The sequence below is a fragment of the Somniosus microcephalus genome, chromosome 1, assembly GCF_052327205.1.
Source record: "Somniosus microcephalus isolate GS21.2 chromosome 1, FLI_Smic_1.0, whole genome shotgun sequence".
NCBI lineage: Eukaryota > Metazoa > Chordata > Chondrichthyes > Squaliformes > Somniosidae > Somniosus > Somniosus microcephalus.
The window spans coordinates 460,181,535-460,196,044 of record NC_140987.1 but is presented as its reverse complement, the minus strand read 5'-3'; the positions used below and the strand labels follow the sequence as shown (position 1 = coordinate 460,196,044).

The 14,510-nt window shown below is 44.3% G+C and overlaps 1 protein-coding gene across 1 annotated transcript in view; it reads left to right on the top strand.

Annotated features, from left to right (window-relative positions):
• tm9sf5 (transmembrane 9 superfamily protein member 5) overlaps positions 1-13,695 on the top strand; it is a 153,539-nt gene extending 139,844 nt beyond the window's left edge. Inside the window, exon 17 of the mRNA XM_086002271.1 lies at positions 12,639-13,695. Coding sequence (XP_085858397.1) covers positions 12,639-12,706 — 68 coding nt within the window. The 3' untranslated portion in view covers positions 12,707-13,695. The remainder of the gene's footprint in view (positions 1-12,638) is intronic.
• Positions 13,696-14,510: the final 815 nt, after the last annotated feature.

The window sequence follows — 14,510 nt, the reverse complement described above, 5'->3', positions numbered from 1 at the left end:
CCGGCCAAGGGAAACATTCTCCCAGCATCCACCCTATCAAGCCCTGTAATAATTTTGTATGCTTCAATGAGACCCCCTCTCATTCTTCTGAATTCAAGAGAATACAGGCCTAGTTTACTCAACCTCTTCTCATACGACAGTCCCACCATCCCAGGAATCACTCTCGTGTACCTTTGTTGCACTCCCTCTATGGCAAGTATATCCTTCCTTAAGTAAGGAGACCAAAATTGTACACAGTACTCCAGGTGTGGTCTCACCAAGGCCCTATATAATTGGAGTAAGACTTCTTTACTCCTGTACTCAAATCTTCTTGTAATGAAGGCCAGCATACCATTTGCCTTCCTAATGGCTTGCTGCACCTGCACATTCACTTTCAGTGACTCATGTACAAGGACACCCAGGTCCCTTTGAGCATCTGCATTCCCCAATCTTTCACCGTTTAGGAAATACTCTGCCTTTCTGTTTTTTCTACCAAAGTGGATAACTTCACATTTATCCACATTATATACCATCTGCCATGTTCTCGCCCACTCACTGAGCCTGTCGAGATCCCCTTGAAGCCTCTTCACATCCTCTTCGCAACTGACACTGCCACCTAGCTTTGCATCATCAGCAAATTTGGAAATGTTACATTTAGTCCCCTCATCCAAATCATTGATATAGATTGTGAATAGCTGGGGCCCAAGCACTGATCCTTGCGCTACCCCACTAGTCACAGCCTACCATCCTGAAAAAGACTGTTTATCCCTACTCTTTGTTTTCTGTCTGTTAACCAATTCTCAATCCATGCTAGTATATTACCCCCAATTCCATGTGCCCTAATTTTGTTCACCAACCTCTTATGTGGGACCTTATCGAAGGCCTTCTGAAAATCCAGATACACCACATCTACCGGTTCCCCTTTGTCTACTCCACTAGTTACATCCTCAAAGAACTCCAATAGGTTTGTCAAACAGGATTTCCCTTTCATAAATCCATGTTGACTCTGCCCAATCTTACTATTAGTTTCTAAGTGCCCAGTTATTGCATCCTTTATAATAGATTCCAGCATTTTCCCAACTACTGATGAGGCTAATGGGTCTGTAGTTCCCTGTTTTCTCTCTCCCTCCTTTCTTAACTAGCGAGGTTACATTTGCTATCCTCCAATTCTTCAGCAACCGTTCCAGAATCTATAGAATTTTGGAAGATGACAACCAATGCGTCCACTATCCCAATGGTCACCTCTTTCAAAACCCTAGGATGTAGGTCATCCGGTCCTTGGGATTTATCGACTTTTAGTCCCATTAATTTTGCTAGTACTGTTTTTTTACTAATAATTTCTTTAAGTTCCTCATTCTTGCCACACCCTTGGTTTTCTCGTATTTCTGGGAGGTTTCTTGTGTCTTCCGTGAAGATAGAAACAAAGTATTTAATTTCCCTGCCATTTCCTCATTCCCCATTATAAATTCTCCCATCTCTGACTGTAAAGGACCTACATTTACCTTTGCCAGTCTTTTCCTTTTCACATACAGTAGCAGTAAAGAAGGCGGCAGTAGTGATATTGGATAGGATAAACCTAGATAGAGGTACTTGAAAGGTTGGCAGCCCTCAAGTGGCAAAGTCACCAGGTCCGGATGAAATGCATCTTAGGTTACAGAGGGAAGTAAGGGTGGAAATTGTGGAGGCTCCAGCCACAATCTTCCAATCCTCCTTAGATATGGGGGGTGGTGCTAGAGGACTGGAGGATTACCAATGTTACCACCCTGTTTTTTTTTTGAGGGGGATAAACCCATCAACTACAGGTCAGTGGGAAAACTGAGATTAATCTGGGGAAAAATTAATTGGCATTTGGAAAAGTATGGGCCAATAAATAAGTCAGCAGAGATTTGTTAAAGGCAAATTGTGGTTGACTAACTTAATAAAGTTCTCTGAGGTAACGGAGAGGGTTGATGAAGGTTGTGCGGTTGATGTTTGGTATATGGACTTTCAAAAGGCGTTTGGCAAAGTACCACAGAATAGACCTTGTTAGTAAAATTGAAGCTCGTGGGATTAAAGGCAGTGTGGATACATAATTGGCTAAGGGGCAGAAAGTAGTGGGTGAACGGTTGTTTTTCAGACTGGAGGTTGGTATATAGTGGTGTTCCCCAGGGGTCGGCATTAGGACCACTGCTCCTTTTGAGATATAATAATGACCTGGACCTGGGTATACAGGGCTTAATTTCAAAGTTGCCAATGACACAAAACTTGGACATGTAGTAAACAATGAGTAACAGACTTCAGGAGGACATAGACAGACTGGTGAAATGGACAGACACATGGCAGATGAAAGTTAATGCAGAGAAGTGTGAAGTGATACAATTTGGTAGGAAGCATGAGGAGAGGCCATTTTAAAGAGGGTGCTGGAACAGAGACACCGGGGGTGTAGGTACACAAATCATTGAAGGTGGCAGGACAAGTTGAGAAGGCTGTTTTTAAAAGAAAACATGGGATCCTTGGCTTTATTAATAGGAATCGAGTACAAAAATCAAGGAAGTTATGCTGAACCTTTATAATAAAACACTAATACAATAGCAAAATGCTGCGGATGCTGGAAATCTGAAATAACAACAGAAAATGCTGGAAATACTCAGCAGGCCAGGCAGCATCTGTGGAGAGAGAAACCGGGTTAACGTTTCAGGTCTGGGACCCTTCATCAGAACTGGAAAAAGCTGGAGATGTAACAGATATTAAACAGGTGCAGAGACAGGGGGGCGGGGGGTTAGGAGGGGAGGAAGAAATCGAAAGAACATCCTGTACTTTTGTAAGAGGCAGGAAAGATAAAATGTTGCAAATGGGAATGGCAAAAATTTCACAGCATGAAAAATGGGGGCAGGGATAATTATCTGAAATAAATCACTGGTTAGACCTCAGCTGGAGTATTGTGTCCAATTCTGGGCACCACACCGTCCGAAGGATGTTGAGGCCTTGGAGAGGGTGCAGAGGAGATTTACTGAAATGGTAACAGGGATGAGGGACTTGCATAGAGAGACTGGAGAAGCTGGGGTTGTTCTCCTTAGAGCAGAGAAGGCTAAGAGGTGCTTTGATAAAGGTGTTCAAAATCATACAGGGTTTTGATAGAGTAGATAAGGCGAAACTGTTTCTAGTGGCAGAAGGATTGGTAACCCGAGAACACAGATTTAAGGTGATTGGCAACAGAACCAGAGGAGCGATGAAGGTTTTTTTTACACAGCGAGTTGTTGTGATCTGGAACGCGCTGTCTGAAAGGGCGGAGGAAGCAGATTCAATAGTAACTTTCAAAAGGGAATTGGATAAATACTTGAAGGGAAAAAATTTATACAGCTACAGGGAACGAGCAGGGGAGTGGGACTAATCGGAGAGCTCTTTCAAAGAGCTGGCACAGGCACAATGGGCCGAATGGCCTCCTGTGCTGTATCATTCTATGATTCTATAACAGAGGGTAGACGGGGCCTTGGTTTAATCTCTCGTCTAAAAGATGGCATCTCCGACCGTGCAGCACTCCCTCAGTACTGCAAGTTGCAGCCGAGATTGTGTGCTGAAGTCTCTGGAGTGGGGCTTTGAACCTAAGACGGTCTGACTTAAAGATGAGTGTGTTACCCACTGAGCCAAGGCTGATGCCTTGGGAAGCATAATCCTGAACTTGAGCGAAACTGGGTAAAAACAAATCCAGCATAAATCTCTTCACAAAGTGTTGCAGGGATGTACTGTTTCTAAAGGCCACAGATGTAGAAGCAATTGAGGTGTTCAAAAGGGAGAGCGATACCTGGGAAAGAAGAGTATTAATGGATATGGAAAGAGGACACGGAATTGGAATTAAAAAGGTAGAGCTGCCACTGCTAACAAAATGGTGGAGTGAGCTCGTTGGGTCAAATACCTCCTATTCCTGTCGTCGTTTGTAGGTTAGGGAGGACTTTAATAAAATAAAGAGTGACAATCAGCGCTCTCCGCAGTTTTCCAGTCAATGGAGAAACTAGTTGTGACAGACGGGAAGTGCGGCTTGCAGTCAGTAAACTCGTCCTGGGTCCCTGCAGCCCACGGCACCCAGGTGAGTAAACTCATCCACGGTGCTCGCAGGGTTAAATAAACTAATGAACCTTCGAAAGACAAAGCTGCATCATTCTTTTTGCGTACGTGTGTTTAATAATGGCTCTGATACCAGGGAGGGAGAAACTTCAAAGGCTTCATATCCAAAAATTAGCATTTAATTCTGAAACTTCAATGTGCATTGTTAGTAAATAAACTTTAGTCGCCATGGAGAATAATAGGTGCTTCTGAAGCCCTGGTTACTGCTGTTATGGCAACTTATGAACTTCAAATGATAACCAATTGATAAGCAGCACATCATTTAGAAATGAAAGTTGTTATATGCAGATACAGAATTAAAGCTGTGTCCTTTTCAAACACTGGTAAAGGGAATGTTTAAAATATATTCCAGTTGCTAATTGTTTTTATGTCTAGAAGAATGAATTAAAAATACTTGAATTTTTGTCTTTTTAGTAGGGTTATTAGAATTTAAAATCTGATGTGCAGGAAAAGCAGCAGCTCCTTGCCTTTGAGAAATAGAAGTGTGTTTCTGAAGATTGCAGTAATTAAGGGGCCGAGTAGTGTGTGATAGGAACACCAGGAATTGCTACATGAGAAAGGACCAAGGTCCATCGAGTTCGCCTTCTCCCATTCTGGGAGTCCCATGACCCAACGATAATGGAGCTGTTGACTAATCTCAGCGATCAATCTCTATCCATGAGTCTACAACAGACCCAGACACGAGGCGAGGAAAACCCCCAGTGGTGGAGAGCTTTGGGACCAGAGGTCCAAAGTCACCTGTTCCTCCCGAGCGCGCTGCACTCCCCACACGTCGCATCGCAAATTACTCGGATACTGGATCCCAAAATGGTATTTTCTGATGTGAAGTCCCAAGCTCGCGTATTGTTCTGCTGGTTCCCACATTGCTTTCTGCCCAAGAACCAGCAGGGCTCTGAACACTAGTTACATTTTGAAATAACAAAAAATGCTGGAAATACTCAGCAGGCCAGGCAGCATCCGTGGAGAGAGAAACAGGGTTAACGTTTCAGGTCTGGGACCCTTCATCAGAACTGGAAAAAGCTGGAGATGTAACAGATATTAAGCAGGTGCAGAGAAAGGGGGTTGGTGGTTAGGAGGGGAGGGAGGAATTGAAAGAATATACTGTACTTATGTAAGAGGCAGGAAAGATAAAATGTTGCAAATGGGAGTGGCAAAATAATACTGCATGAAAAATGGGGGCAGGGGTTATTGTCTGAAATTGTTGAACTCGATGTTGAGCCCGGAAGTCTGTAAAGTGCCTAATCGAAAGGTGAGGTGCTGTTCCTCGAGCTTACATTGAGCTGCATTGGCACAATGCAATAGGCCGAGGACAGAGTGTGCTTCCGACATGTCTCCTGTTTTCCTCAACTGAGGATTCCCCTCTACTGTGGTTGACACGGCCCTCGACCGTGTCCGTTCTATCTCCCGCACTTCTGCTCTCACCCCTGCCCCTCCCTCCCGGAACCATGATAGGGTTCCCCTTGTCCTCACCTTTCACCCCACCAGCCTCCACATTCAACGGATCATCCTCCGCCATTTCTGCCACCTCCAACGTGATCCCACCACCAAACACATCTTCCCCTCACCTCCCCTTTCAGCATTCCGAAGGGACCGCTCCCTCCGCGACGCCCTGGTCCACTCCTCACTCACCCCTAACAGCCCTTCTCCTTCGCCTGGCACCTGCCTGTGCAAGCGCAGGAGATGCAACACCTGCCCTTTTACCTCCTCCCTTCCCACTCTCCAGGGCCCCAAACACCCCTTCCAGGTGAAACAGCGATTTACTTGTACTTCTTGCACTTTAATATACTGTATTCGCTGCTCACGATGCGGTCTCCTCTACATTGGGGAAACCAAATGCAGATTGGGCGACCGCTTTGCGGAACACCTCCGTTCAGTCTGTAAGGGGGACCCTGAGCTTCCGGTCGCCTGTCACTTTAATTCACCGCTTCACTCCCGCTCTGATCTCTCTGTCCTCGGCCTATTGCATTGTTCCAATGAAGCTCAACGTAAGCTCGAGGAACAGCACTTCATCTTTCGATTGGGCACTTTACAGCCTGCCGGACTCAATATCGAGTTCAACAATTTCAAACAATAACCCCTGCCCCCATTTTTCATGCTGTATGATTTTGCCATTCCCATTTGCAACATTTTATCTTTCCTGCCTCTTACATAAGCACAGATTGTTCCTTCAATTCCTTCCTCCCCTCCTAAACCCCCACCCCCTGTCTCTGTGCCTGCTTAATATCTGTTACATCTCCAGCTTTTTCCCGTTCTGATGAAGGGTCTCAGACCTGAAACGTTGGCCCAGAAATTCGGGTCGGGAGCTTCCCGCGGGTGCAAGCCCCCGACCCGCACTTACCTAGCGCGCCGGCCGTTGAGCTGTGGGCCCGCGTGGGATTCCGATCCTGGGCCTGCTCCAACTGCCGGCGCGCAGTGCTTGCGTATCCCAGGGGCGCAGTTAGTTCGAAGCGTCCCCTGGGATCACTGCCATGGAGAGCCAATCGGAGCAGGGAATGCTTCATTCATAAGTTTGACAGGAAGACCTGTCAAACCCATAAATACTATAAGCCCCAAAACATCAGTAAAACTTCAAATAATTTTTTTTTTAAATCACAGTTTTAAAATAACTATAAATTACATGAAATAACTATTTTAAACAATTTAAATTTTTGAAAAAAATAATTACATTTTCTAACGGGGCTAAAAATAAACTTACCTTTAAAGTATTTAAAAATAATAAACCTGTGGGGAGAAAATGTTTTAATTTTACTTCATTCACCACTTACCTTGTTAAAAGCAGGCCTTGCGACTGCTTTTTAAAAGTGTAGCTCCTGGAGACTTACCCTCCCGGAGAAACCTGCAAAAAAAATGTAAGTTCGATGCGCATGCGCTGCCTCTCCGGCGCACGCGTTCCACCTGTCAACCCCTTTCAAGGGAACGGAAATTCTGGTTTCCCGCGCATGCGCAGTGCATGCACGAAATCGGCACTTCCGTTGGGCCTACGCGTGAGTACCCAGCACGTACTCACCTGTGGGGACCCGAATTTCTCGGCCGTTAACTCTGTTTCTCTCTCCACAGATGCTGCCTGGCCTGCTGAGTATTTCCAGCGTTTTCTGTTGTTTCAGATTTCCAGCATCTGCAGTATTTTGCTGTTGTACTACTGAAGTTACATTTTAATGGCAGGAGAGAGTTGTCTGACCAGCTGGCTTCCTGCTAGCTTCAAAAACAAAGTTTGAAAAGTTCCCCCTGTCACACAGCCAACCTTGAGATTTGGAAAGGGAGGGCCTCGCAATTCATTGAGATTTAGTTAACAGTAGTTTCTAGATTTGACCTTTCGCCTTGCAACAGATTTCATAGGATGGCGTTAAATAGGTTTGTGTCTGAGTTACAACCGATCGAGGCTGGTAAATCCATTCGTCTTTTTAAAGGAATTTGTCCTTGTCACTAATGATTTACCTAAATTTTACAAATGAGCCATCGTGTTTCCTGTCGACGCTTTTATAAAAAAAAAAAAAAAAAATCGTTCCCCCTCCATTTAAGCATTTGTCCTGTACTATAGGATTAAAGCCCATCTTGATTAGGTCTGGATAAAACATGCACATGGGACACACATGAAGATGCTATGACTTAGACAGGTGTTGATGCATGCGGCCTTTGAACCCATGTCCAAAGTCCCAGGACCTTTCGCCATTGCATCAGTTTGTTTATCCCCAGATAATAGTTGTGCTTTCTGGTCCTGGTGTCGTATCTCGCTGTTGAATTGGGGCAAAGCCCTGGTCTGTCAGTCTGGAGTAGATTAGATTTTGCATATGTACAGTGTTGCACATTTTGCCAGTGTATTCAGTTTCATTTTTTAAAAATCCTGGTGCTGATTCGTCTCTGCAGTGAACACCATCAAACTGGTGCGACACTTGGGTATCAGTAAAAGAAAGAATGAAACTGATGTTGCAGGTCAGTTTGCAGACAATTGAAAATTGTGCTGCTGGTAGTCTGGTGTCGGCCGTGGCTCAGTGGGCAGCACTCTCGCCTCCAAGTCAAAGTTTAGGTTCCACTCCAGGGACTGGGCTAATAATCTAGGCTTTAATGGGGTACAGTCGTGTAGTGCTCGTGTTACTGGGCTAATAATCTAGGGAACGTGAGTTCAGATCCCACTGTGGCAGTTTGAGAATTTTGAAAGATCTGGAAATTAAAGGCTAGTATTAGTAAAAGTGACCGTGAATCTCAGATTGTCGTAAAAATCCAACTGGTTCACTGATGTCCTTTAGGGAAGGAAACCTGCCGTCCTTGCCCAGTCTGGGCCTATATGTGACTCCAGTCCCACACCAACGTGGTTGAGTGGCCTCTGAAGTAGCCTAGAAACCCACCAGTTACAACTTGCATTTATATAGCGCCTTTAACGTAGTAAAATGTCCCAAGGCGCTTCACGGGAGCGTCATCAAACAAAATTTGACACCGAGCCGCATGAGATATTAGGACAGGTGACCAAAAGCCTGGTCAAAGAGGGAGGTTTTAAGGAGCGTCTTAAAGGAGGAGAGAGGTGGAGAGGTTTAGGGAGGGAATTCCAGAGCTTTGGGCAATGGTGGAGCGATTTAAAATCGGGGAAGCGCAAGAGGCCAGAATTGGAGGAGCGCAGAGATCTCGGAGGGTTGTAGGGCTGGAGGAGTTTACAGAGATAGTGACGGGTGTGGCCCTGGAGGGATTTAAACACTAGGATGAGAACACCCAGTTGTAGAAAACTCAGGAGAACAAGGGATGGGCAATAAATGCTGACGATGCCTGCGACACCCATATCCCAAGAATGAGTAAAAGAAAAATGTATTTTTGGTGCTTTCTCGCTGCAGATTGCCATTGAGCGGAAGTGGCTTTTGACTGCCCTGCATTTAGTCAGTGGGCTATTTCAGGCAATCACTGCAACAGACAATTCAGCCAATTGTGATCATTCGCCCGATGGACACTTGAGCCGTGACACCCCAAGTACGACAGCCATTTCTGGGGTGTCAGCCTGCGCATATGCACCATACACGAGACACGTTTCCTATTATCCACACACTGGTCAACATAAAGTTCTCGCCATGCCATGCAGGAATGCCAGTTAAAAGAAATGGATAAGGAAAGCGACCTGGGGGCAGCAATTTATGTCATTAAAGCTGGACAAGCAATATGCTGGCTGGAGCAAATAGGTTCTGTTACTCGGATCATTGAGTACCAAAGGCAGAGTACTATACACGGCCTCTATAACACTCTGGTACATTGGCACGTGGGTTATTGTCTCATTTTGTTCCCCACACATGAAGGATATCGAAGGTGCAGAAGAGGGCGATTAGGATGATACTAATGGAGTTTGCACATTCTCCCCGTGTTTGCGTGGGTTTCCTCCGGGTGCTCCGGTTTCCTCCCACAGTCCAAAGATGTGCGGGTTAGGTTGATTGGCTATGATAAATTGACCCTTAGTGTTAGGGGGATTAAATATGTGGGGTTACGGGGATAGGGTGGGATATGTGTTGGTGTAGGGGTTACGGGGATCGGGTGGGATATGTGTCGGTGCAGGCTCGATGGGCCAAAATGGCCTCTATCTGCACTGTGGGGTTTCTGTGAAATTTAAGAGCTCTTTGTTGTGGGGATAGGCTCTCTCAAATTAAGGTCACCTACTTTGAAGAAACATGCATTTAGAGAGGACTTAATTTAGGTTTATAAAATGAAGGGATTAGATAGTTATTCGACAGGTTATTTGAGATGGATAGCGGATGCTAGAACTGGGAGTTATGTCTATAAAAACTAAGCGCACAGATTTGGGTTAGATACCAGGAAGTGTTTTTGTTTCTTAGAGAGTCAGCAATCTGGAACAAACTGCCAAGAGTTGGCAAGGATACAGTCACGTAAGAACATAAGAAATAGGGGAAGGAGTCGGCCATTCGGCCCCTCGAGCCTGCTCCGTCATTCAATAAGATCATGGCTGATCATCGACCTCAACTCCACTTTCCCACCCAATCCCCATATCCCTCGATTCCCCTAGAGTCCAAAAATCTATCGATCTCAGCCTTGAATATACTCAACAACTGAGCCTCCACAGCCCTCTGGGGCAGAGAATTCTAAAGATTCTTAACCCTTTGAAGAAATGTCTCCTCCCCTCAATGCTAAATGGCCGACCCCTTATCCTGAGAATATGACCCCTCTTTCTAGACTCTCCAGCCAGGGGAAACGGCCACTCGGCAGCTACCCTTTCAAGCCCTCTAAGAATTTTAAAAGTTTCAATGAGATCCCCTCTCATTCTTCTAAACTCCAGAGAATATAGGCCCATTCTCCTCATAAGACAGCCCTCTCATCCCAGGAACCAGTCTGGTGAACCTTCGTTGCACCGCCTCCAAGGAAAGTATATCCTTCCTTGGGTAAGGAGACCAAAACTGTGCCCAGTACTCCAGGTGTGGCCTCACCAAGGCTCTGTATAGTTGCAGCAAGAATTCCTTACTCTTATACTCCAACCCCCTTGCAATAAAGGCTAACCTACCATTTTCCTTCTTAATTGCGTGCTGTACCTGCATGTTAACTTTCTGTGATTGGTTTACAAGGACACCAAATCCCTCTGAATACCAACATTAACTTGTCTCCTTTTAAAAAATATTCTGCTTTTCCTACCAAAGTGGGTCATTTCACATTTCCTCACATTATACTCCATTGCCACCATCTTGCCCAATCACTTAACCTGTTTATATCTCTGCATTCTCCTCGCAGCTTGCTTTTCCAACTAGCTTTGTATCGTCAGCAAACTTGGGTACATTGCACTCGGTCCCCTCATCCAAATCATCGATATAGATTGTGAATAGCTGAGGCCCAAGCACTGATCCTTGTGGCACTCCACCAGTTACAGCCTGCCAACATGAAAATGACCCATTTATTCCTACTCTGTTTTCTGTCCTTTAACCAATCCTCAACCCATGCTAATATATTACCCCCAATCCCATGAGCCGTAACCTTGTGTAACAACCTCTTGTGTGGCACCTTATCGAATGCCTTCTGAAAATCCAAATACATCGCATCCACTGATTTCCCCTTATCTACCCTGCTAGTTATACCCTCAAAAAAAATTCTTGTAGATTTGTCCAACGCTATTTCTCTTTAATAAAACCATGTTGAGACTGCCTGATAGTGATTTTTCCAAGTGCCCTGTTACAGTCCTTTACAAGGGAGCTTGGCAAGTTCCTGAGAGCTGAGTGCATTTCCAGTTATCGGGGAAAAGAAAGGAAGGATGGAAAATAAAGAACTTGTATTTCTTTTGAGACTTTCAATTTCACAGCCAATTAAATACTTTTGAAATATAGTCACTGTTGAAATGCAGGGAAGCTGTTGTGTTACAGTGTAAAATTGAGCATCAGCAAACCAATTAGACCAGATCCCGACAGCGGGATTGTCATTGAGCACTAGTGGCTGATTCGGTGGACTACTGTCCTACTGTCGGTCCACATGTTTGCCCATGCCAAAATCTGGAAATGCTACAAAGCCAACCTTATTCTGGGTGGTTGATATAGCAGGTGGACTCTCTGCTGTCCATCTGCCCAGTAACTAATCCCCCTGTAAGTGGCACTGCTGCCTGACGGCGCTGGAAGAACTCCCCTGCTTCTCTCTCAATAGTGCCATGGTATCTCCTTATGTTCACTTAAACCGAGGCCCCGTCTGCCACTGCTCAACGTCTCATCTGAAAGACGGCCCCTCTGACAATGCAGCGCTCCCTCAGCACCGCACTGGAGTGTCGGCCTAGATTATGTGCTCCGGTCCTGGAGTGGGGCTTGAACCCACGACCTTCTGACTCAGAGCTGAAAACGCCGTCAGCCAGGCAGACACTTCAGATATCGGGAGAAATGAACAAATGAAAATATTTCAATGTTAAGCAAATGCTGCAAATCCACTGTGGGAGGTAGAGCAAAAAAATAAATAATGTAAATAGCTGAGAACTAAAGGTTTTGGGAGGGGGGAACAATGAAACTTACTTGTATCTTAATGATTTTTTAAGTTGGTGGCAAATAGTGTTGAGAATAAATCTGAGGCCCTGTACTTTTCTGCCAGTAAGGTGTGTGGTTTTTATTTCAAGCCAGTCATAGAATCATAGAATAGTACAGCACAAAAGGAGGCCATTCGGCCCATCGAGTCTCCGCCGGCTCTTTCAAAGAGCGAATCACTTAGTCCCGCTCTTCCCCCATATCCCTGCAATTTTTTCTCCAAGTATTCAATTCCCTTTGAAGTATCAGTTGATGTGTTGCAATAGCATCTTTTGAATGTTACAGCAATGTGTGAAAGTGCCGCCTTTATGCTCGAACAAGTCCACAGAAAACCATATTCCTTGAGCAGTTTTACAATAAAACTATTAATATGAATTAATGCTACACGATTGCATCAGTAAAATAGCAGCACTGAGGAAATGACCAAAACTAGAGCAGGAAACCTGCCATTGCTGCTGCCCGTGAAACCTCTTAAAGTGATGATTAAACCTTAACTCAAAGGTATTGATGAATCAGTTGTTTTTTCGGTCTACAATACTATCGTGTGATTAACTAACTAACTTTGCGCCATAACTTTTTTTGTTTCAGGAACTATTGGATTTTTTGCCTGTTTCTGGTTCGTCAACAAGATATATAGTGTCGTGAAGGTGGATTAATCATGGGCTCCGCGTGGAGCAGGCTACGATGTGTATTTTCTTTTTCTTTGCATTTAAAATATTTATCATATAGCTTCAATTCCTGAAAATTTTCTAGCGAACACTTCAGTTTTAATCGCAAATGTAGGATAATAGCGATAATAAAAATTAGTTTAGTTCATGGTCACTGTCATTTTGCAATCATGTACTTATGGTTAAAGTAACAGGTCAACTGTACCTTCAGAAGTCTTTAATTCAACACATAGGCTTTTTTCCTTTTCCTTTTCCTTTTGGTTTGTGGTGCATGCTTGGGTTCACTCTCTGACTCCGTGCCATTGGCGGGATGGGGGGGTCTCACCCAGCAGGAAGGTGTGTTGGATACCTGGGCGCAGGTTGCGAACGGTGCATTCGAACCGTTGGAAAGATCAAACGCCGCCGCCGCAGCAGCGCGCCCGTATATCCAGCACGCACTTCCGCCAATCGAGGCTTCCCGCTGCTAGCACCGGGTCCAGGAACCACGCCTGATGGGTTTATTCCAAAGATGTCAGTCATTGTGCGCTGGTGTTTTCCAGTTCCAAGGTTTGTGCTTCAACAGATAATTGAATAATTTTACTTTAAAAAAAAAAGTGAATTTTGAAGTTCTGCATTAAAAAAAAAAAAAAATTGCAATAATATCTATTGATTGTACATAGACACTCTGTATTTCCCTTTCTGATGTAAATATATACGGAGTGGCATTAACTGATCTTTTCCTCCTTCTGTTTAAAGTTAGATTTTACTTTGTGCCCATTTCCCCACAGCAGCACAGATTAGATGTTCTTTTATCTGTATTTTCTTGTACTGTGATATTTTGTAAATAGTCCCGAGATCCACATTAATTTGAACAAGGGATTGTGTAATTAGTACATTAAATAGCACAGGTTGGTGGCTTTGTTATCTCTCCGCAGTGCCTGATTATGTCTTGAACATATACCAATATTTGTTCAATAAACTTGAGATGAATCACCCTTTTTACCTGTGTAGCGTTCTTAATAAATCTTCAGTAAATGTTTCACTGTTTTTAATCAATTTACAAGAAAAAAATTGTTTCAGAATCTGTTCAGGCTGCATTTACAAATGCCACCTTTTGGGGTCTAGTTGGACTTGTATTAAACACGCACACGCACCAGCTGTGATCACAGAACTCCGCAACATTTAAAATAGCTCAAAGGAGCAATCTTAAAATTAAAGCTAGACTATTCAGGAGTGAAATCAGCAAGCAATATTCATGCAAAGGTTAGTGGAAATCTTTAACTCTCTTCCCCGCCCCCTCCCCCCCCAAAAGGCTGTGGATGCTGGGGCCAATTGAAATTTTCAAGACTGAGATTGATCGACTTTTATTGAGTAAGGGAATCGAGGGATATGGAGCAAAGGTGAGTAAATGGACTCGAGCTACAGATCAAACGTGATCTAAGTGAATGGCTCGAGGGGCTGAATAGCCTCTTCCTGTTCCTATGTTCAAACAAGACTAGTGCTTAGAATAAATCAGTTCCTGCTGCCCCCGCCCCCGATATGAATATATTTGTAGAATAATGTCATCTAAAGATGTGTTCCTGGGCCAATGAAATGACATCCCTGAAATGTAACTGGTCAAGGATTGAAATCCTGGTGTTTCGCAATATAATGAAGGTCAGGGGCAAGTCTCTCAACTAACTTCTTGGAAGTTTTACTTCTGCTCATTCAGCTGCTGCCCAAGAAATGAAGTAAGCAGGGTAGAGTCAGAACACACATTTACACTACTAAATAAATCGGGAATTCAGGAGTAACCTCTTTACCCAGAGAGTGG